The sequence below is a fragment of the Kogia breviceps genome, chromosome 2 (assembly GCF_026419965.1).
Source record: "Kogia breviceps isolate mKogBre1 chromosome 2, mKogBre1 haplotype 1, whole genome shotgun sequence".
In the NCBI taxonomy this organism is placed as follows: domain Eukaryota; kingdom Metazoa; phylum Chordata; class Mammalia; order Artiodactyla; family Physeteridae; genus Kogia; species Kogia breviceps.
Genome location: NC_081311.1, coordinates 142,505,076 through 142,528,840, shown reverse-complemented (window position 1 = coordinate 142,528,840; position 23,765 = coordinate 142,505,076). Strand labels below are relative to the sequence as shown.

Below are 23,765 nucleotides of genomic sequence, written 5' to 3'. Positions count from 1 at the left end.
AAAAAAAAAAAAAAAAAAAGGCCCATGAAAGACATGCCAAAAGTGGCTGTCCAAAATAAATGTAAAGAAATTACTATTACTCTTTATTTTTATAGTGTATTTAAATTGATGTTTTCTAACAGTGAGTCATTATTACAGAATTTAGATATTTTAAAAATAGAACAAAAATTATATGAAGAGTATGATCTTAGAAATATTAACAATACTTATGTTCAGCACCCATGAGTAATCTAATTCTTAACTGTGGTTACCTGTGAGTAGCAGGATTATGGGTGATTTAAATTATGACATTCTAATTTTATATAATAAGTGACTTAAAAATATAAATAAGAATAAATTTTTAAAATATGATGACTATAAGCTTATTGCCCATATCTCTCTTTTTTTCTCCTCCCCAACATATCAGTCAGCATTTTAAAATGTAGTATTATCCATGGTTAATTAAAGAGCAGAAACTTCTTGCTAACAAGACAGTGTTGAAATCCCTATATCAAGATGGATGAAACTAAGAAGGTATTAATATCCTTCAGCATGAAGGTCAGAGAGTAACTGTTAAACCCAAAGAATTAGCACAAGTTATCAAGGATGCACTTGTGAGAAAACAGTTTCCTTAAAAATAATAGTAACTTCAATACACAAAAACGAGTTATATTTCTATATATAAACAATAAACAATCTGAAAATAAAATTAAGAAAATAATTTCAATTATAATAGCATCAAAAAGAATAAAATACTTGGGAATAAATTTAACCAGGGAGATGAAAGACTTGTACACTAGAAACATGGTTGAAAGAAATTTAAAAATACCTAAATAAATGGAAAGACATCCCATGTTCATGGATTAGAAGACTTAATTTTGTTAACATGGCAGTACTCCACAAATCACAGATTCAATGCAATTCTTATCAAAATCTCAACTTCTAATTTTGCAGAAATGGATAACCTGATCCTAAAACTCATATGGAATTGCAAAGGACCCCAAATCATTGAAACAATTTTGAAAAAGAAGAAAGTTGGAGGGATCACATGTCCCAATTTTATAGCTTACTACAAAACTGCAGTAATCAAAACAGTGCAGTCTTGGCATAAGGATAGACATAAAGATCAATGAAATAGAAAGTAAGAGTCCAGAAATAAACCCATACATCTCTGGTTAACTGATTTTCAACAAGAGTGCCAAGATCATTGAACAGGGGGAAAAAAAGTCTTTTCAACAAACTGTGCTTGGACATTGGATATCCACATGCAACAGAATGAAATTGGACACTTACCACACACCATATACAAAAATTAACTCAGAATGGACCATAGACCTAAATGTAAGAGTTAAAAAACATAAAACTCTTAGAAGAAAAACATAGGCATAGATCTTCATGATTCTGGATTTGGCAGTGGATTCTTAGATACAACATCAAAAGCACAAGCACCTAAAGAAAAAAATCAATAAACTGGACCCTATGAAAATGAAAACTTTTGTGCATAATAGAGTACAGTCAAGCAAGTAAAAAGACAAGTCTGGCAGTTACTCAAACTCCATATCCTAGCAATTCCACTCCTAGGTATATAACCAAGAGAATTGAAATCAGGTGTTTAAACAAAACCCTGCAAATGAATGTTCATAGAAGCACTATTCACAACAGCCAAAAGTGAACACAAACAAAATATCCATCAACTGATGGAGAAATTGTGGTATATCTATAAAATGGAATATAATTAGGTCACAAAAAGGAATAAAGTACTGAGAACTACTATAAGGGTGAACCTTGAAAACATGCTAAGTGAAAGAAATCAGACACAAAAAGCCACATATTGTATGTTCCCAAACGTCCAAAATACACATATCCATGAGACAGAAAAGCAGATGGGTTCTTATGGACTGAGGAGACAGAAAAGGGGGAATGTCTGTTTTAGTGACTGGTTTCTTTTGGGGAGTGATGAAAATGTTCTGGAGTTACATAGTGGCAATGGTTGCACAACTTTGTGAATGTACTGGAAGCCACAGAATTGTACACTTTAAAATAGTTAAAATGGTAAATTTTATGTTATGTGAATTTTACTTCAATCTTTTTCTAAAGTTAAGATAAAAGTGACAAAAAGCTAAACACTAGGTGAAGACCCAATGAGCTTGATATTAGGTTGTTTCCAAAACCCAGTTTTCTGGTAAGGCAAACTAAGTTGCAATCAAACCTCTCTCTTACCAGGGCCAGCTCTCTCCAATTCTTCAGAATCCCACATCTCACTTTGTTGAAATCGATTAATAGAGTTCTTGGTGTCTGCCCTAATCATCCTCCTCAACACTGAAAAGTAACATAAATAGAATCTATCTTCATAATTTTACTTAGTCATTTAGTTTGGTAGCATCTGTTTATCATGATTTACAGAAATCTGACTGGCAATGAGAGTTGCAGGGAGCATTTGCATGAAGGAATTTTATTTACATATTTTTCTCCTCAAGCACTAGGTTACTCAAAACGGTCATGTCTTGGAAATTCAGGCAAGCTCCACTGGTCATTACTTTTTTAGAAGACATACTGGAGGGTCTTCAACAAGTGAGAAACATTTATAGCTATACAATTTAGAAGACAAACTTGAGGACCAGTCTATTAAAAAGTGTGTAATCGGGTTTCCCTGGTGGCGCAGTGGTTAAGAGTCCGCCTGCCGATGCAGGGGACACGGGTTCGTGCCCTGGTCCAGGAAGATCCCACATGCCGCGGAGCGGCTAGGCCCGTCAGCCATGGCCGCTGAGCCTGCGCGTCCGGAGCCTGTGCTCCGCAACGGGAGAGGCCACAACAGTGAGAGGTCCGTGTACCGCAAAAAAAAAAAGAAAAAAAAAGTGTGTAATCAAATAAAAATAAAACTGAAATACTGGTTCCTACTGATATGGCTTGCCTACTAAGCATGTGAGAAGAGAGAATTTGACTATCTTAGCACGAGCTCACAGAAGAGTCTGCCCTTCAGTGTTTGAGTAGGAGAGAAAACCACTCTCTACAATATCTTTTTCTCTGAAACCTCAAGGCTTAGTTCCATGTCCATACACATGAGTATATTTCAGAATTCTTTGTATAATAAAATTAATTATGACTCTCTCCCATATGTAATTAAGTAAAAAAGGCAAGATAAAGAAAAGTATGTAGGGAGTAGGATACTATCATTTATCTGAGATGGCAAAAGGAAAGTACAGATATATACCTCACTAAAAACACCTTATTTTCTGAGCTTGACTTTGGAAACATGTAACTGTTTTACAAGACAAAATTAAATCCTAATTTTTTGAAGAGCAGTCTTTAAAAGCAAAAGCAAGGGCTTCCCTGGTGGCACAGTGGTTGAGAATCTGCCTGCCAATGCAGGCGACACAGGTTCGAGCCCTGGTCTGGGAGGATCCCACATGCCGCGGTGCAACTGGGCCCGTGAGCCACAACTACTGAGCCTGTGCGACTGGAGCCTGTGCTCCGCAACAAGAGAGTCCACGACAGTGAGAGGCCCGCGTGCCGCAATGAAGAGTGGCCCCCACTCGCTGCAACTAGAGAAAGCCCTCGCACGGAAATGAAGACCCAACACAACCAAAAATAAATAAATAAATTTATTTATTTATTTTTTTTAAAAAAAGCAAAAGCAGAATAACACAAGTAAACCTAACAATGTATCAAGTTGGTGGCTTAACCACATTAAGAGTTTAAGGGCTTCCCTGGTGGCACAGTGGTTAAGAATCTCCCTGACAATTCAGGGGACATGGGTTCAAGCCCTGGTCCAGGAAGATCCCACTTGCTGTGGAGCAACTAAGCCCATGCGCCACAACTACTGAGCCCGCACTCTAGAGCCCCCAAGCCACAACGACTGAGCCCACGTGCCACAACTACGGAAGCCTGGGCGCCTAGAGCCCGTGCTCTGCAACAAGAGAAGCCAACGCAAGGAGAAGCCCACGCACTGCAACAAAGAGTAGCCCCCGCTCACCACAACTAGAGAAAGCCAGCGCACAGCAACAAAGTCCCAATGCAGCCAAAAATAAATAAATAAATTTCTTTTTTTAAAAAAAGAGTTTAAAATGACTTTAAAAACAGTAATATGTACCAAAGGACTGACACCAAGGATGAAAACAGAAAATTACCTTCAACTGTTTTCAGTAATAATGTTAATACTTAAGTAAAATATTGGTACTATTATTCTGAAAACATATATGTTTATATATAGTGATGTTACTAATATATTTACATATAAATGCTAATATATAATTGCTTATATAGGAGCACATTTACATAAGTTGTGTGTATATATAATACATAGATAGATATGAAAGAAATGTGTTTTGAAAACAAAATACTTTGAAGGAATGGCTGATTCTAGGTTTGGGACAGAAAATGTGTAAGATGAGCCTGGAACATTTTGTCTTACCAGAAAACAAAGGAAACTATCAAAGACCACTGGGGTCACGTCAGAAGGATGCAAGAGCCTATGTGACAAATCTCCCAATGGGCCTAAATTGGGCATCAATAAGAATAATAACTACTATGGACTGAATCACATCAAATATTTGAAAAATCCAAGAGTTCATGTGATACTTAACAAATAAACAAAAACCCTTGGTAGGCGCCATTAGAAGATACTAGAGAACTAATTCTTGATTCTGAAGACTGGTTAAAAAAAATAATCAAGTCCTTAATACACATTTTATGTAATAAAAACTCTACCTTGTGTACTTAGGTACTTGAGGGGAAGTTTCCAGTTGATTAATGAGAGAATTTACAGAAAATGTTTATCAGTGGCCACTAACAGTACAAAAAGGGAGAGAACAGGATAGTAAGAGTCTTCTGACGTCAGTACACAATATAAAGTACTGTTGTTGCATCTGAATCAGATCAAGCTTCTAGATAACAGAGAAGACAGAGGAACATATTAAATGACACCATGGGGTTGCAATTAGTAAAGTGTGGGAAACTCTTTAGGAAAGATGACCTTTTTCAACAAATAAACAGCAAGGGGAATAAAGCGGGGGGAAACCTAATAATTAAAAGACATTAAATATATAAATGAATAAGAGTCGAGTCCTGAATTCAAATAAACCAATTGTATAAATGGAAGGTGAGGGGTGGGATAGTGAAAATTTGAACACTGATTGTATATTTGACATTAAGGAACTCTTGCTAACTTTATGTAGGTGTAATAATGATATTTTATTATGGTTCTAAAAAAAAGTCATTATCTTTTAGAAATATTGAAGTGTGTATGAATGTCATGTAATGTCTGGGCTTTTCTTCAAAATAATTCAGTGGGCTGGGGGTAGTAAAAGAGTACAGATGAAACAGGATGGACCATGCTTTGAAGTTAGTAATGGGCACACACAGTGGGGGGAGGGTCTCTTCTCTCTTAAAAAAAAGTTTAACTTCTATGCACACAATTTTTGCCACCAAAAGTTTTCCCCCAACAAATGGATAACACTTAGAGCTACTATACCTAAAATTATCTTTTTGTAGCTCATTTATAGCTCAATAATACAAATTCTTTACTCAGTAGTATAGAGATAGTCTTTAAAGTTAGTATAATGAAGTAAAATGTGTTTTTCCTATAGAAAAATATATTACTAGAAATACATGATTTTTAATGAATTGACCATTGCAGCTTCATAGAAAGCTAAGCATTATATCACAAAGAAAGGTTACACCTCATAGGGGTTAATGCTGGGATTAACCAACTCTTCAATGTTGGGATCTATCCATTATTTCTCCTCCACCATGACTTTAGTTCCACTCAACTCATCTTTTGATAAATATTTAGTGAACTTTTTATTCTTTTCTTTTCTTTTTTTTTTTTTTTTTTTTTTTTTTTTTTTTTTTTTTGCCATGTGGCTTGCGGAATCTCAGTTCCCTGACCAGGGATTGAACCTGGGCTATGGCAGTGAAAGCCCGGAATCCTAACCAGTAGACCACCAAGGCACTCCCTTAGTAAACATTTGTTGTGTACCTAGTACATGATAAGGGTATTCGGATCAAAGATGGTCTTGCTCTCAATGACTTCACAGTGTTAAGGAGGGGAGAAAGTGAAATAAACACGTAACTATGGGTGGCTGGTATTATATGTTATGATCAAGATATGTAGCCTTTATCAAGTATGTAGCCTGGTCTATCAGAAGTCCTCAGAACAGTGTTTGGTTCTAATATCTCTCTTCTCTGGCTAGAAAAGCAGGCATGGGCTCTTGAGTTTTCATAAGTTACTTAACCTCACTGAGTCTCCTCATCTCTAAAATGCCTGCTATGAAGAGCTATAACGTACATACTGTACTGAGCACTGTGCCTCGTACCTAGGAGGTGGCTCAACTAACTCTATAGTGTTCCTCCTTTGGCAAATATTTATCAATATAATGTTGGATTGAGCATTGCTGCAATCATGTGTTATCGGCAGGTACTTTCATCTGACAATAAACACTCCCAACAAACCTTCAAGGCACAGGATTACGTTAAAAAAAAAAGTTTCCTATTTGGCAGGCTATGCATATTTGCAGTCCTACAGGTTGAGTTCACCTACAACGAGCCATGCCTCCCATTTGGTGTCTAGTCAAGTAGCTTTCCTCCTCTCTCCCCACCCTTGGGCTACACCCAAGTTCACCTAGAACTCTGTGCTACAGTCTAGGGCTACAGACAAGCCCCACACTCTCCAAAATTCTCAGCCTCCTACCTTTCTTCATCCTTGTTAACTAAGAGTTACCACACTTTCTAGAAATCTATTTTAACCAAAGATTTGGGCATAACAATACTAACAATACCATTACTTGTAATATCAAAAAATTGTTAACCACCAAAATACCCTAGTTTGGGGAATTGTTTAAGTAAAATATGGACCATTCACATAAATACTATTATATAGCCATTTTAAATGTTTTGACATTCTTAATGCTATAGAATTTGTATATAGAGTACAAATGCTACCATATAAAACAAAATGTAGGGAAGATTGAAAAAAAAATACGTTAGTGACTTTTAACCTTAAGTGATGTCTGCTGTTTCTTGCTTTTTGCCTCAAACAAGTCTTTCATCACCTGGCTATTATTATGAATAATGGTCTCTACCTGGAGCACACCAATTTCTCTATAGTTGAGTCCATACCTTATACATTCGAAAGCAAAGATCCCCAGCTCCTGGGCTTCCCGGGTGGCGCAGTGGTTGAGAGTCCGCCTGCCAATGCAGGGGACGCGGGTTCGTGCTCCGGTCCGGGAGGATCCCACATGCCGCGGAGCGGCTGGGCCCGTGAGCCATGGCCGCTGAGCCTGCGCGTCCGGAGCCTGTGCTCCGCGGTGGGAGGGGCCACAGCGGTGAGAGGTCAGCGTACCGGAAAAAAAAAAAAATCCCCAGCTCCTTCCCGCCATTCCAAGTGTTAGTCCATCCTCCACTGTCTCATAGCAATGCCTCCTTTGGAAGTTCTCACCCTCTTCTCCTCCTTCCTCAACCTTGTAGTTAAGTAAGGAGTCTTCTAACCACAGGACTTTAATGCCCTGCAGTTAAGAGCCTCACGAGTGAGTTTCTAACATCTATGCTGGATGAGCCAATACCTACCACAGTAAGCAGACCCTTTTTATCCACAGTCTTGCTTTCCTCGGATTCAGTTACCCCAAGGTCAACCTTGTTCCAAAAATACTAAATGGAAAATTCCAGAAACAAACAATTCAGAAGCTTTAAATTGTGTGCCATTCAGAGTAGCACAATGAAGTCTCATGCTGCCCTGCTCTGTCCCACTGGGAGATCCCCAGCCATCCACATCGTCTGCTCCTGACATCCAGGGTCACGGGAAGGAGATGATCAACAGTAGCCTAATGCTACGTCTCAATGCCCACTGTCATTCACCTCACTTCATCTCATCACGTAGAGCATTTTATCCTCTCACGTGGCCATCAGAAGGGTGAGTGCAGTACAATATTATGAAAGAGCGAGTGTGCACATTCACCTTTTATTACACCTTTGTTCTATTGTATTATTAGGTGTTGTTCATCTCTAACTGTGCCTAATTTATAAATTAAACTTTATCATAGGTATGTATGTATAGGAAAAAGTATGGTATACATAGGGTTTGGTACTATCTGTGGTTTCAGGAATCCACTGGGGGTCTTGGAACATATCCCCCAGGGATGAGGGGGGCCTACGGAATCCTACCCCCAACCCCTCCTGACCACAGAAGCCCTCAGCCCCTCCCAGCGCTCCTGTCTCCCCACCAACAGAGTTTCCGCATAAGCCACCTCGGCCGGGACTGCCCCAGCACCCAAGACGCCCTTGTTCTCACTGACACAACCTGATCCACAGCCCTTTTTCTCTGCTCTGACTCCTAAGGCTGCCCGAGTTCTGCTTAGTTACAAAAAAAAAAAAGGCTTCTCCCCGGAATACTCTAGTCAAGCCCAGCCACTTTAGCTACGTGGCATTGGGCACTTTTCTCAGCTTCTCTGGATTTAGCTCATCCTTGAGCTACTACCCCACAAATGTGCAGTTAACATTAACACAAAAGTCACATATGCTCACCTTTTATTCCCCTCAGGACTTGCTATCACTTTCCTGTCAGAACCTAATCCTCTGCAGCCATGCTCTAAATCCCTGAACCCATACATTCCCCTGGCATGCAAATAACTCAACTGTCTACCCGACCTTGAGCCATCAGGAGCTCCCTCTCACTTCTTTTCTGAAAGCAAAATAAAACACAAATAACGCCCTCCTGAAGCACCTTCTAACTACTGCCTTTGCCCCTCCTATGAAACTACTAAAGTTTATTATAGTTGCTATTTCCTTTCTCAACCTTTTAGTAGGTGAAGATAAAGGTGGATACCATCTCCACCTCTGGGAACCCAGGATGGAGAAATACAAAGGCAATTCCTGAAGCATGAATACTCTCACACTACTTTTACATCTAATTGTCCAAACTGGAGTTCTCTCAACTCTAAGGACGGTGTGTGGAGCTTTACAGTGGGGTGCATGGGATAAAGTAGAGGTTCCTATAGTCAAGGCTGAGACAGGACAGCAGACCTGCCCATCAACGCTGTACAACGCCTACTAGTGAGAAAACGCCAATTGCTTTTCCTCTCTTTATTCCTACATAACATTACTTTTAGGTTTTTGTCTTAGTTCTTCCACTAGATTGTAAATCCTTTCAGGGTATAAGACTTCAGCATCTACTGTTGCTAGCAATATTTTTTAATGAAAACCACATAAGTGCCACTTCATAATTTTAAAACATGGTTAACACCAAAAATGTTCCAAGCGATGACCAATGTTGATTAACTCCAAAAATATAAGCCTCCCAATTGCATCCCTAAAAGGGTTGGGTTATAATTGGGCTTCTTAAGATACTAAGAGTTTATGAAAAGAAATGTCAGTTTCTTTTGGACTTGTATAGAATACAGTTACAGTTGTGTAACTTCATTTATCTTGGTCTTCTCGCCAAATGTATGTGGTGTAAACGTGGCTTATCAGATAAGTCTAGAGCAAGAGTCAGCAAACTTACCATAAAGCATTTCTGGCTTTGTGGGCCACTATGTCACATGCTTTTTTAAAAAACTCTCTAAAAATGTAAAAAAAACATACTTAGTTCATGTGTCATATGAATATAGGCTACAGCACAATCTGGTCAGCAGGATGTAGCTTGCCAACCCTGGTCTAAAGAATTGGGATGCAAACTTTTGAACCATGCTCTTTTTGTCTTTTGATTCTCTCAGTTCTGGAACAGGTCTCAAGGCACAGCGTGCCTGTAATAAATATCCAAACGGTTGATAAAAAGCAAGCCAGGTATTGTGAAATCGCTGTTGGTTCTTGGGTTGGCAAATGGTCAAAGAAAACAACATCGTAAAACTTCAGGGGCCCGTATTTTCTATCTGGTGATGTAGCTGATTCTGAGTCACAGCTATCAGGCATATCACCAAGCCAGGCCCTGTTCAAAAGAGCTGGCCCTTGACTGTAAGAAACTTGAGCCAAAGTGGGGGGTGGGGTGGGGGAGTGGGGGGCGGGGGGGGGCCTCTCGAAAATGCAGAAATGGTCTTTTGTTTAAATAGGAGGAAAAAATTAGGACTTGATGCAGTAAGATTGAACATCAAAGATTTTTTAAAAAGCAGACAAGCTAGAACAAAATGTTTTATTATTAAAATAAAAAATTTTGTATAAAAGCATAACAGATCAAATGCTCTATTTACATTTATTGATTCAAGGTCCAATTATGCACCAAACACTGCACGGGCACAGCTACGGGCTGCAGACGCAAAGCAAAATGAACACACACACGCTTAGATTCTACCACTATCAAACGATTTGATTCATGCCGAAACAGGGGGAGGGACAGACGACACATGGACTCTGCCCAGAAACTAAACTGGCAGAGATGTCAAGTTAGCAAACTGTTGAAAGTCACACTTCTCCAAAAAGGCACTTCTCAGTGTTATAAAAGTGCTTCAAACCTGAATGTGAACCCTGTGCCTGGCTTATAATTTCTTCAAGAAAGTAAAAACTGCAAAGAATTGTAGCTGAGTATAAGTATCAATTTTCCATGCAACATAAGCAAGAATTTATTTGAAATACCTTACGTTATGAACTGAAATCAACTTGGCAAACTACAGTTATCCTGAAGTTTTATTCCATGAATTCAAATTGGCCTACTCCTGAAGGCTCCCCGTCCCAATTCCCCAGGATGGCTTTTCTACAATGATTTCAAGCATAGCACTGCCCAAGAACCTTTGGGTCGTGACCGTGTGGGCCAGATGCACTTGGTGGAAGAAATCAGCAGCAACTAAGCCTCAACTGTGACAACTTGAATAATAAGCACAATACCTGGAATATTCTCCTGAGAGGCCTCCACAGTCATATACTCCACTTGCCAACAATCACCTAATTTTTCCACATGGTTTTAAGACTTTTGTGCCTTGATTCTGTTAAAAATGTCAGTGAACACTAAATCAGACCCAGTGTTTTCACATAAGCAAGTTAGAGGGCTAGTCTCTGGAAATCGAGAGATGTAGTTAGTTAACACTACTACTGCGTTTCTAAGTGCTTGGTTTTATGGGTGGATTCCAGGGCTATTTCAACACCAATTAAATCAAACATGCTTTCATAAAATTGTCATTTAAAAAGGATTCTGGGGCTTCCCTGGTGGCGCAGTGGTTGAGAGTCCGCCTGCCGATGCAGGGGACACGGGTTCATGCCCCGGTCCGAGAAGATCCCACATGCCGTGGAGCAGCTGGGCCCATGAGCCATGGCCGCTGAGCCTGTGCGTCCGGAGCCTGTGCTCCGCAACGGGAGAGGCCACAGCAGTGAGAGGCCCCTATACCAACAAAAACAACAACAACAACAAAAAAGGATTCTGAAACTAACTAATGGAAGAGTACCACTGGAGTTAAGAGGGGGATGGCATGGGATGAGGGGTGAGGGGAAATGCAAGGGAGAAACTGCAGGAGGGCAGAGTACAGCTGGCACTACACCCCCGTGACGCCCAGACACGTGTGCATGTCTAATGAGGTTAACCTGATTTGCCTATAAGACAGACTGATCATCAGAATTCTTAAACTCGGGTTTCAATCACATGACAAAATTGAAAACTTCAAAACAAGGAAGATTTGTGAAGTGGAAGGCAGGTAGTGGATCTTCCAATTATTATGCTTGCATTTCAAACTCCTGTTTTAGACTGAAAGAGAAGAGGGAACATGTCAGGATATGGTTTTCGGCCTAAGAATTCTCTTCTGAAAACTAATTCCAAGAGACACACACACCCCAATGTTGATAGCAGCACTATTTACAACAGCCAAGACACAGAAGCAACTTAAGTGTCCACTGACAGAGGAATGGATAAAGATGTGGTACATATATACAATGGAATATTACTCAGCCATTAAAAAGAATGAAATAATGCCATTTGCACCAACAAGGATGGACCTGGAGATTATCATACTAAGTGAAATAAGATAGAGAAAGACAAATACCATATGATATCACTTATATGCGGAGACTAAAATATGATACAAATGAAAACTTATTTACAAAACAAAAACAGACGGACAGACATAGAAAACAAACTTATGGTTACCAAAGGGGAAGGGAGTTGAGGGGATGATAAATCAGAAGTCTGGGATTGACAGATACAAACTACTATATATAAAATAGATAACCAACAAGGTCCTACTGTATAGCACAGGGAACTAAACTCAGTATCTTGTAATAAACCATAATGGAAAAGAATATGAAAAATATATATACATATATGTATAACTGAATCACTTTGCTGTATACCTGAAACACATTGTAAATCAACTATACTTCAATTTTTAAAAAGTTAAAAATAATAATCTTCTGAGAGCCTAATTCACTCTTTTAAACGTTTCTATCGAGTTACAACACATCTTAAGTGTACAGCTTGAATTTTACATACCCACGCCCACGAGGGTCACCACCACCCAGATGAAGATATAAAATGTTTCCAACGCTCCCCGACTCCCCATGTGCCCCTTTCTAGTTAATACCTGCACCCTCCTGCCCTCCATAAGACCACTATTCTGACTTCTACCATCTTTTTATTAAGATACAAAAATGAATGTCAGATTTGGGTGTGGAAGAGGGAAAAACCAGCCCTACCTTTTCAAGTAAGCATGCACGTTCCCGAAGCCGTGGTACTTGGCTAAGTACACGAGCACCCCAGTTGCACACCGCCCATCTCTCTGCCGACAGAAGCTGCAGTTGCAGATCCCGCGACACGGTGGGCAGTGCCAGCTCTGAATAAGCATGAAAAGACACCATTAAGTTAAACCTCACGCCGCCGCTTACTTATCTACTCCTGTTTAACCTTTAAGGTGGGCATGATCTATTGCATTCAGATCTTTTTCTTTTTAATTATTAAAAAACTCAACATGGTTAACATCCGTTAGTCATGCATCACGTTCCCTTAGGAAATCCCACGGAAAAAGTTCCACAGCCACTAGCAGGGCTAAGTGGAGAACAGACTTCCTCGAATGGCCGGGTCAGGAGCACTCCAGAAGGGCTCACAGCTATCCAGCACCAATACTCTGAATTCATCTGCCTTCCCCGAAATGAATGTCCCACGACACTAAGGGCTCAATCTCTTTCTGGCCCTATCAGCTCACGGCAGACTCTGAAGCCCACAGGACCACCCCTTCAAGGCACCTACTGGGTCTAGCAGAGCATCCCTGACTTCTTCACCGTAACGGTTTCGAAGGCAGGGCCCGCAGAACTGGCCTCGAATGCCCCAGCACTCTGGGTTTCTGCAGTTTGTCTTGGTATCCATAGTTTTCTGACGGCACTGATGACAAGTCGATCCCTGCAAATAATAAGCAAATAAGAACCAAAAACAAAAACACTGCTTTTTGTAGACAAAATACTCAAAGAACATCCTTCTTTGGGAATTCACTGGCGATCCAGTGGTTAGGACTCCATGCTTTCACTGCAGAGGGCAAACCGCACAGCCAAAAAAAGGATGAATTTGACTACAAAAAAAAAATTTAAAGAAAAAAAAAAAAAAGAATGTCCTTCTTTGTGGGTAGTCTCATATTTTCTCTTTGAATCCTAGTTCACATCTATATACACATGTATACAAAAGGACATGAAAAGTATCTCAAGCATGGTGATTTCATTCAACTGGCAGACGCAATACCTTATGTTATCAAAACTACATCAAGAAAAGATCTGTTTATCTTTAGCACACCACCATATCCCCAGCACCTATCTATGTAGGCACACGTTAATAGATACTTAGGTTGACTGAATCAATTTCTAAATTAAGAGAAAAGATTTAATGCTACTGAAGACTTACTAAGCAACTACTACTGCCAACTTACTAAGAAAGCTAAATCCCAAGGATGCTACAAAACTCTTTTCTTACATGAAAAAAACATACAGGCACACATCCCATACGCTAAGACTGTTAGAACATTAGCAAAATGTCTCTCTCACAGACGTGTACATTTCCAGACATCACTTAGAGGCTCTGACCAATGAACGGTTATAGATCTTCTCTCGAGAGTTGTTGCAGATGTTGTCCAATTCTTCCTCCGTGATTTCGTCCACTGGGCGAATTACATGGGGAAGGGTCATGGTTCCGGGGCGACGACTTCGGGGCATGTCATCTTCCTGCATAATGAGAAACATGGAACAGAGTGGCCTTCCTGGCTCTCGCCAGCTCTGAATCTCAAGATACTCGCTTTGTCATTTCTTCAGAGAATTCAACCTGGAAATCATTCTTAGAGCTTATGGAGTAGGGGAGAATCCTAAGTTTACTAAGGATCATGGGACAACATCATGGAAATGACTCCTACAATTAAGAAAAAGCCCAAGATAAGTTTGATTCTCTTGCCTGCTACCAAGAACCATCAAAATAAGCTGATGTGACCTTAACCATTCTGGAGTGTTTGAGATGAACATTTAATACGGATCATTAGTGTTGAGGGTGTGTGTGCTCCCGTGCTGTGTCCATGATCCTGGGCCCACAGAACATGACAAACAGAAGAGAAAGCATAAAAGTGGAGAACTCACGTTCACGAAGCCGGCCATGGGCTTCCTCTTTCTCACCAACATGTACTTATCCTCCTCCTCCTCCTCCTCCTCCTCCTCCTCTTCCTCTTCCTCCTCCTCCTCCTCCTCCTCCGTGGGCAGGGCACTGTGTGACCCAAGGACCCGAGACCTTGACCTGGTGAGAGGACGAGCTCTCCGCTCAGGGTTTCTCCTGCAGGCGACACCTGGGAAGGTGCGCCTTCGGGGTGTCTTTGGACGCTGAACAAAACACAGAGGATTGGACCCGTTTATTCCAGAATGAGAAGTGGTACCTTCTCCTGAACCAGGTTCTCCTTTAAGTAGAAGGAGTACTCCACTTTCTAATTTCCTTCATCCTCTCTGTAATGCATGGAAAATGAGCCCAGAAATGATACAGCCGTTGTAATTTGGCTTTTGTTAACACCCAACCTGGTTTCTCTCAAACAGAGGGATGATCTATTTATTCTTTACTCAATAAAGATGTAAGAAAGAATCTCGTTCTCCAAAAATAAACCTTTTCTCCAACATCTCTTGAGCCCTGAAACATAGTCACTGTCCCCAAACTGCCCAAGAGAGAAATGTATGTATGGTTTTCCTTGTTCTATTCCTGCTCACGGAGAGGCGGCAAAGGAAATCTTTCCTTTTGTACCACCACCAGACACACCAGATTCCCGAGTTGCACCAGCTTAGTTTCCTCAGAATATAATCACATATATTAGGCCATGACTTGGTTAACAAATTGTTTTTTCTTTCTTTTTTTTCATCCTCAGATTTTAAAAACATCAATTACCATGTAGGAAGAATCTACCAATGTTCGGGATACAGAAAAAAACATTTTCGATCTTAATTTCCTACCCCTGAGGGTCTTAGGTTTACTTGGGTGGGAGGAAGAGAAACAACCAATCAAAAGAGGTTTGAGGAACTTCCCTGGCGGTCCAGTGGTGAAGACTCCGTGCTTCCACTGCAGGGGGCGCGAGTTCGATCTCTGGTCCAGGAACTAGGATCCCACGTGCCACGTGGGTGGCCAAGGAAAACGGAGGGGGGTGGGGTTTGAGCCCCACAGGAGCTCGGCATCAGGGGGCAAGGGCACCCCTGGCCCAGGTTGCCAGGAAGAGGTCCCAGAGATCTGTCAGAAGCTTTCCTCTATCACCTCTAAGTCTGTCTACAAGACCACATGAAATAACGAAATTGGACTTTAAAATCAGACCTGCCCAAAACAGTACCACACAAACAAGGATTTGTACTTACTGAACTGGAGCATGGCAGGGAACGCCTTCCAGGGAAGGAGCCAGGGAAGCTTTCTAATTCTGACATTAGTTTTGCAAGCTAAAAAGGGAGGAAATTAAACAGAAGTTATTGGTTTAGAATAACTACTGAAAACAAGTAAATTCTGGAAATCACAGTAGCACGTTTCAAAGAGTTTCTGATTTCCCCTATACATCTACCAAGACTTTAATAGATTAAAAAAAGAAAAGTTAGTTTAGGGAAAGAAACACATTTTAAAACATACGTTATGAAAATTTCAGAGCTACATGGAAAATAATTCTTATGACAAAGATATAAGCAACAAGTGGCTTAGAGAAAAGCTGGGAAGGAAGGGTGAGTTCTAATACATTCGAAATCAGATACCTACCATTGCTTTGTTTTGCTTTATATTTAAAGCCCTTTTCTCCAAAAAATTCATGCCACTTTCATCTTCTGAATCAGAATTGCAATCGGTCACAGAATTCTCTGAGGGTTCGGGGGGTGCTGCTCTCTCACTGGCTGCTCCCCTGGTGTTTCGAGTTGGAAACTTCATGGCCACCCGGAGAGGTCCGGAACTTCTGCACTGACTGCGGGTCCGACAGCCTGCGTGGTCTGCCTGCAGCCTCTAGTCAATCAGAATGAGTGAGGCATTAATGACTTGCTGATTGTTGCACAGTCTGCAAGAGTATGACTACAAAATATGCCTTTGGAACAAAAAAAGCTTGCTGTAAATATATTTGCACTGAACACTTTAATTGTCAAGTTTAATTGACAGCTCTGGGTAACAAAATCAGGAATTACAAATAAATACAACAACCTGAGTGTAGTTTAACTCGGGGAGCCTACCTGAGACACATTGTTATAAGCCACCTTCACAGTCCCTAGGCCAGTGGTTCCGAGCCATTTTTTTAATATGAAAATCCCAGCTCCCTTTTTCATTTCTTTAAAAATAGAATCTTTATGCATTTTTAAAAGAATTCCCCTAGGAGTAAATATGTGTGCTCTCATACATATGATTTCAATGCTTATGGCAATACTAAACTTTATTAAAAGATGTCTCAATGCCCTATACTACTTTTTCAAAAAACCAGCAAAATATATGTAACATAACATAAAATGTATCACTTGAACCATTTTTAAGTGTACAGTTCAATGACATTAAATACATTCATTGTTCTGCAACCATCACCACCATCCATCTCCAGAACTTTTTCATCTTCACAAACTGATACTCCATACTCATTAAACAATTACTCCCCACTCGCCTCCCCCTCAACCCCTGGCAACCACCATTCTACTTTCTGTCTCTATGAGACCTGACTACCTCCCTCTCTTATCCACTTTTTGTAAGCCTAAAATTTTTTAAATCTCAGATTCCAAAAGTAATGTTTCCATCATTTAAAAAAAAATGTATGAAAATTAGCCACTGGGGAAATGCAAATCAGAATCACAAGACATCCCTTCCCACCCACTAGTAGAGCCAAATCAATAAGTACGGCAGGGCTTCCCTGGTGGCGCAGTGGTTGAGAATCCGCCTGCCGATGCAGGAGACACGGGTTCGTGCCCTGGTCCGGGAAGATCCCACGTGCCGCGGAGCGACTGAGCCCGTGAGCCATGGCCGCTGAGCCTGCGCGTCCGGAGCCTGTGCTCCGCAACGGGAGAGGCCACAACAGTGAGAGGCCCGCATACCGCAAAAAAATAAATAAATAAATAAATAAATAAAAAATAAAAAAAAAATAAAAAGTACGGCAAGGATGTGGAGAAACTGGAACACACACACACACACACACACACACACACACACACACTCTGGTAGGACTGTAAAATGGTGCCGCCACTTTGGAAAACAGTCTGGTGGTTCCTCAAAAGGTTAACCATACAGACTATATGACTCAGCAATTCTACTCCTACTGAAGAGTATATGTCCATACAAAAAACCTGTTTGCACATGTTCATAGCAGCATCAGTCCTAATAGCCAAGAGGTGCCAACAACCCAAACATCCATCAATTGATGAATGGATAAATAAAATGTGGTATATTCACACAATGGAATATTATTCAGCAATAAAAAGATATGAAGTACTGACACATGGAAGAACCTTGAAAACATTATGCTAAGTGAAAGAAGCCGGTCACAAAAGACCGCATATTGTAGGGTTCCACTTCTAGGAAATGCCCAGAATAGGCAAATCTATGAGAGAAAATAGATGAACTGTTGCCAGGAACTGAGGATATTGGGAAAGGATGCAAAGTGACTGCTGATGGGTACAGGGTTTGTTTTTGGGGTGATGAAAATATTCTGAAATTGACTGTAGTGATGGCTTAAAACAAACAAAAAAAGAGAGGAAAAAAATACCACCCATAAAGTCCCAGAAACGGAAGACCCATTTTTTAACATTCCAAAATCCCCACCGCTTTTTGTAGTCTTCATATATTTTTAGTGTGCATGGGTTGAAAGGTACAAAATGACAAAACTTTTATCAGTTCTTAAGGCTTTTAATCAATTGGCATTTTATCAATCGCAACAAATAGCATCTACAAAGAACTGAAACATTGCCCAGAAATGATTCAGGCTATACACAATGTTGAGTGACATCCAGATTCGCAGATCAGCCCCTGCCAATAACTCCAATACATACTGATGTAGACCAACATCACCTCTTAGAGGAAATATTACATCATCATGAAGTTAGACAGTGATAAACACTTGCTGGTCAGGCATTCTCGCGTATGTCAGTGCCGCTCAAGTGTGGTCCCAAGCAGTGGACCCATGTCAGACCACAATGAGCTAAAGAGCATGCACCTGACTGCAAATCAACAGTTTGTCGAGAAAGTCTTGCTAGCAGAAAAACGTGTGCAGAAGCAACCAGCATGCTCGGGGAGAGTGGGACCGAGGTGCATTAGCGGCAGCAGTGTCCCGAGCAGGACAACAGAGGCTAAAGGTAAGACAGCATGCACAGGAAAAGCCAACAAAGGAGCAAAAATGGAAGCAGGCAGGGCCCTAATTGTCATTACCTGCACTTAAGCTCCTGCATGGGAGTTATCACAGGCTTTCCAGATGCAGGCACAGATCCACTACAGGAACCGACATTTACTGAAGGCCTACTCTATGTCAGGCCCTGGGCTGGGCACTTGAACTTAAATGTGAATATAGCTCATCTTGAGGACACGTGTGCTTCCTCTGATTAGGCTGGATTTCTGTAGCAACAGAAATCTGCAGGCGGGCCAATTCTATCTTACCAGTTTCCAAGATTTTCAGAGACTACAAAAATGGTCAAGCTTTACAAGTAGAACTACATTAGTAAAAAACTGCTTTAAGACATGAAGAAAATACTCTTAAAACTTTTTCAAAGATCAACAAAATCTTCTGGCATGACTAAAACGAAAATCATAAGAGAAAAAAAAACTTTTTAAGCAAGTATGTCATGCCTCTAAATGTACCTTATTTCTTGATATTGGTGAAATTCTCAAACTCACCATTCCATCTTGTATCTCACTCTCTGAGAAACCGCAAAACGATTCATCATCAGAGTCGGCATGAAAAATACTGGCCAGTTCGTTAGTGACATCTGGCCTTGGTTTCTGTAAAAATCCACAATGGTCTAACACATCTTGCACCTCACTTTCTGAAAAGCCGCAGAAAGATTCATTATCAGAGTCCTCATAAAAAACATTTGCCAGTTCTTCACTGATATCTGACCTGAATTTAGGTTTCTGTAAAATAAATAAATAAATGTGGTTGTGCATTTTTTTTTTCCTTTTTCAAGAACCAATTTTCCATAAACCGTGCAGAGAGCAAATCACATTTACAAGTGCACTACAAGAGAATAGCTTTTGTTACAAAGAAAAATGGTTCAGGTTTACAAATGATTTCTGAGTTGTTATGGCAAATCATCAGGCATGTTAGGTTAGGCGACATTTCAAAAGGATAGAATAAGTAGCTAATCTACCTCCAACAATTACTACCTAGAACCACAGCAAAAAGTGAAATGAAATTACAGTGCATACTGTATTTTCATAACGGCTGTATAGAAATGTAGGCAAAAAGCAAGCAGTTTTAATCATGCACAAAGCATTTGAGGCATTTTGAGCACGACAGACTCCATTCTGTTTATTCTCAGGCAGCACTTACTGTGTTTGCAAAATTATCAGAAGCAAAGCTGTCACAACTGTCATCAGAGGATGACGAGGTTTCCATGGAAATCAACTTCACATATCTGAATTTCTTGAAGTTCTTCTTTGCTCTGCGATCCTTTTGCTGCAAACAGAAATGGCAACACTATTAAATGGGTTGCTTACCGCAGAATCTAACCAAAGATATCATTTTTGAGTTGAGTAGGTTCAAACAGCACAGAGAAGATATGTCCATTTCTTATACCCTACACAGAAAAAGGAGGGTTTGCAATTGCTACAAAAATTTTTTCAAAACCAGGTAATATCCTAAAAAGAGATCCCTTTTAAGGAACATTATAATGACAACTATCAACTTATTCAAGTATCTGTAGAGCTATCCCTTTACCTACCTTAAGAGCCCCCAAATCTTAACATTATTATACTGAGCTCCCAAGGCATTAAAAGCTAAACTCCTAAAATCTGCCCTTAAAAAAAAAAATTAAACTGTACTTCAAAAGTACAAAATGGTAGAGTGATTTCTCTCCCTCAGCCAAAATCAAGCTAATGAGATCTTTCTATGTAAGCTTTGGGCTCTGTACTGTGATGCTAATTTCCCAAACTGTATAAACTGGGCAGCACCTCTACTTCGAGATGGCAGGCTTTCAAACAGGCCTGTGCCAATCAGGAGGGGTAGAGTGATTTCAGCACAAGTCCTTACAAATCAAATATATCGACCCAATGAACAAATGTACAGGAGCCAAGTTAAAGGTCAAACAGTCCTCCAAACCCAGGTAGAATGCCTGATTCCACTTCAGGGCTCTGTTATGCTGGCCAGACATTCAGCTCTTTCTGCAGTCCCCTGGCTGCAGTCTTAAATTTTTAGAAGTCCCTTCATAAGACACAAATGGCCTGTGGATATGAAAATGCAGCCTTCATTCATGAACACTGAATAGCCTGGCACTGCTCATCAGAATATGCAACTGGCATCTACCTCATGTAAAAAGATAGCAGTTTCTACCATTTCTTAATATTTAATGAGATTTCTTAAATGTTGTATTAGTAGTTCCTATATTTTTCTCTTCTGAAGTATAGCCATGGAGTAACAGAAGTGACTCCTCACACTGAAAACTTTTGAAAAGGCAAGCTCTGCTAGGGGTCCAACAAAAATAATGCCAAGATGTGAGGTGTCAGGTGAACAGAACATTCTGACCTTCCTTCTACACTTAACATTGTGCATTTCTCTTGCAAATAAAATTATTTTCATGATGATGGGACCCAACCACCCAGTGCTCCTCAACAGACTCCATTCAATCATCTTAGAAGTTTTAGTCTTTTGTCCTTTTAGAAAGGCAGGAAAATGTGATAATAGGTAGAGGTACTACCTATTAAAGGAGACCTCAGAAACTCCCATTTTCCAGATGAGCAAATTAAAGGCTCCAGGGAGGTGAAACAGATTGCCCAAGATCACAGGGTTGGAAGGAGTCTGCAGTCTCCTAAAACAGCAATGCTCCTTGCACTACTGTAGGAATTATCAACATTCACTCATCAATATACCTGCCAGCAGTCAGACGCCCAAGACAGCCTCAAGGGAGGCATTCTATTGGAAGCTCGCAGGGAAATACCTGCTAAGCTTTAAACTAGTCACCACATGCCAAGAGTTAGTTATCAGGCAAATGTATATCTGGAGGGAAAGACCTAGAAAGAAGCAAGGCATATGATCATGGTTGAGATGGACTTTCTTGGCAGATAGGTAATAACTAACACCACTTAAGTGTTCTTTTTGTGCCAGGCACTAAGTATGCTTTCACATTAATTTCTTGCAACAAAGGTGGAAACTGAGGCTCAGAGCGGTGAAAGGAACTATTCAAGTCCCACGATGGCCCAAATTTGAAGCCAGGCATGTCAGGTCAGAGTCCAAGTCCAGCTACACATGTCTTTCTTCAGGCCAAAAGCCAATGCCCAGGTCTATTCAGGAGAGCTGTCTCTGAAACCACGCCCCCAACACGCCCTCTCCCACCCACCCCCAGGGAATCCCAGCCTCCCCACGTGGGTCCCTTACCCAAGATATTTATTTTAAGCGTGTCACTCTCTTCCTTTTCACCCAACCCCCACCCTCTAACCTCTTCTGGGGCAGACCCTCCGCTCCGGTTTCCGTTAGAGCAGAAAGTAACGTTCCCTCAGGGCTACGTCCTGCTGCAGAGAGTACGGTTGGGGGGTGGGGAAGGGAGTGGGAAATGAGCAAACGGTCGGCGAATCGTTCAGACCAAGTCCTTCCGCTGCTCTAAATCACCGCCTGGGACTGGAAATGCCCCCTCAAGTGTGCACAACCCAAGTTCTAAAGAGACCGATTTGCAAGACCTTTAAACTCCAAACCCTCAGTGGTTAGAAGCGCCTGCCGGCATGGTTGATGCAAAAGCGGGCGGAAAGCGCGCCCAAGGACCCCCAGTGCGCGCGGGGCTCTCCGCGCGGGAAAGGGCCTGGAGGCTGCAGGGCGGCGCTCCCCTCCGCGCCCCGCGGGCAGGGCTGCGGACAGCGGACACAATGGGCCGCCCCGGCCAGCCCCCAGCGCACGTGCACCTCGGGCGCACGTGGCCTCGAACTTCCCCGGGCTGCCAACCATCCTGCAAACCTCTCAAATCTCCGGACCGCCGGCGCGCCGGGTGCACACGCCCGTCGGGGACAACCCCTAGTCCCCGAACTACCCCCAAGTGCACAAAATCAGGGGCTTGCCTCAACGGGCGCCGCCCAGGACGGCGACCAGTTGATAAGGGCACTCCGCCGCGGAATTGGAGGGGGTCCGCCCATGCCCAACACCCACCGCGCCCATCCCGCGCCTTCGCCCGTCCAGCCTCACCCGCACGCGGCGAGCGTCCATGCTGGCGGCTGGCGCTCGGAGCGCTGAGAGCTGAGCAGCCGCGCACGCCGCCGTCCCACCACGCAGGAGCCGGAGCTCAAGCCGCGCGGGCCGGCGGGCGGGGCGCTCAGAGCCCCGGTCGGAGGGGCGGGGCGCGGCAGGCTTTCCCGCGTTGGGGCGCAGGTCCTGCCAGCTGTGGTAACGGCCCACCCGAGCGAGAGACCTACGCGGCCCCGGGAAAAAAGCGGTCCCCCCAGATACCCTGAAGTCCTATGATAACCGTGCAGTCCCCTAAAATACTCCTTGGAACTGTGGTGCCTTGGGAGCTCCAAGACCACTCTCTTTACGTAGCTGCACGGTCCCGAGCGAATGGCGCGAAAATGGGTCGTATTGCCCCGGGGTTAGCAGACTGATTTGCATGAATTCCGGGGCTGGGAGAGGAAAAGTGGAGATGGGAGTAGTGGAGAGCTGCGCCGGCCTCCGCATTTAGCACTTTCCCTGCGGTGTGCGGTTTACGTTATATAAAATAAAAATCAAAGAATCAAGCACGAACCCCACCGTTTACCAACCCAGGCACTGTCCCTAGATGTAGCACTTCTTATCTGGTAACCGCACAATTATCTGAAGCAATAAAATGAGTTAAATCCTGATCTTTCTTTCCAGAAAGCACGGGAAGTTGTTTTATATAAGACTTGTGGTTTTGAAATGAGAAAGGGCTACTGTTAGTTAAGACTTATCTATGGGATAATAAAGTCTAGAAATTATAGACGAATGGAAGCTAAAGACTGTATTAATGTGGTTTGGAGTTAACGTTCTTCCGTCAAAATTTAGAATTACCTACATCAGAATGAGGGTGAGATTTTTCATCGCCCTTTGAAACGAACCTGATATTACGACGAAATACAGTGTGAGGCTTAAAAAAAAATTTTTTTGCAGAGAACAGGGGAAAAAGTTGCTTTTAGAAGAGAAAGTAAAATAAATTGTGTTGCTTTAAAAGACCTTAATTATAATCTTACGTTTAAAACAAGTGCTTTAAATGAAGCATTCGCTTTCTCCTTCAAAACT

The 23,765-nt window shown here is 41.7% G+C and overlaps 1 protein-coding gene across 2 annotated transcripts; it reads right to left on the bottom strand.

Moving 5' to 3' along the window:
- Positions 1 to 10,077: 10,077 nt before the first annotated feature.
- On the bottom strand, positions 10,078 to 22,831 carry CDCA7 (cell division cycle associated 7). Of its 2 annotated transcripts, XM_059054549.2 has the most exons (10): positions 22,701 to 22,831; positions 19,866 to 19,991; positions 19,211 to 19,447; positions 16,121 to 16,357; positions 15,736 to 15,813; positions 14,491 to 14,727; positions 13,951 to 14,088; positions 13,130 to 13,279; positions 12,580 to 12,716; positions 10,078 to 11,635 (listed from the first exon to the last, which is right to left on the bottom strand). In XM_059054549.2, the coding sequence occupies exons 1-10, from the start codon at positions 22,719 to 22,721 to the stop codon at positions 11,605 to 11,607; spliced, it is 1,392 nt and encodes a 463-aa protein (XP_058910532.1). In that variant the 5' UTR covers positions 22,722 to 22,831; the 3' UTR covers positions 10,078 to 11,604. The 2 variants fall into 2 exon arrangements, with proteins under 2 accessions (XP_058910532.1, XP_058910534.1); XM_059054551.2 differs by lacking the exon at positions 19,211 to 19,447 and having other exon boundaries at positions 10,081 to 11,635.
- Positions 22,832 to 23,765: the final 934 nt, after the last annotated feature.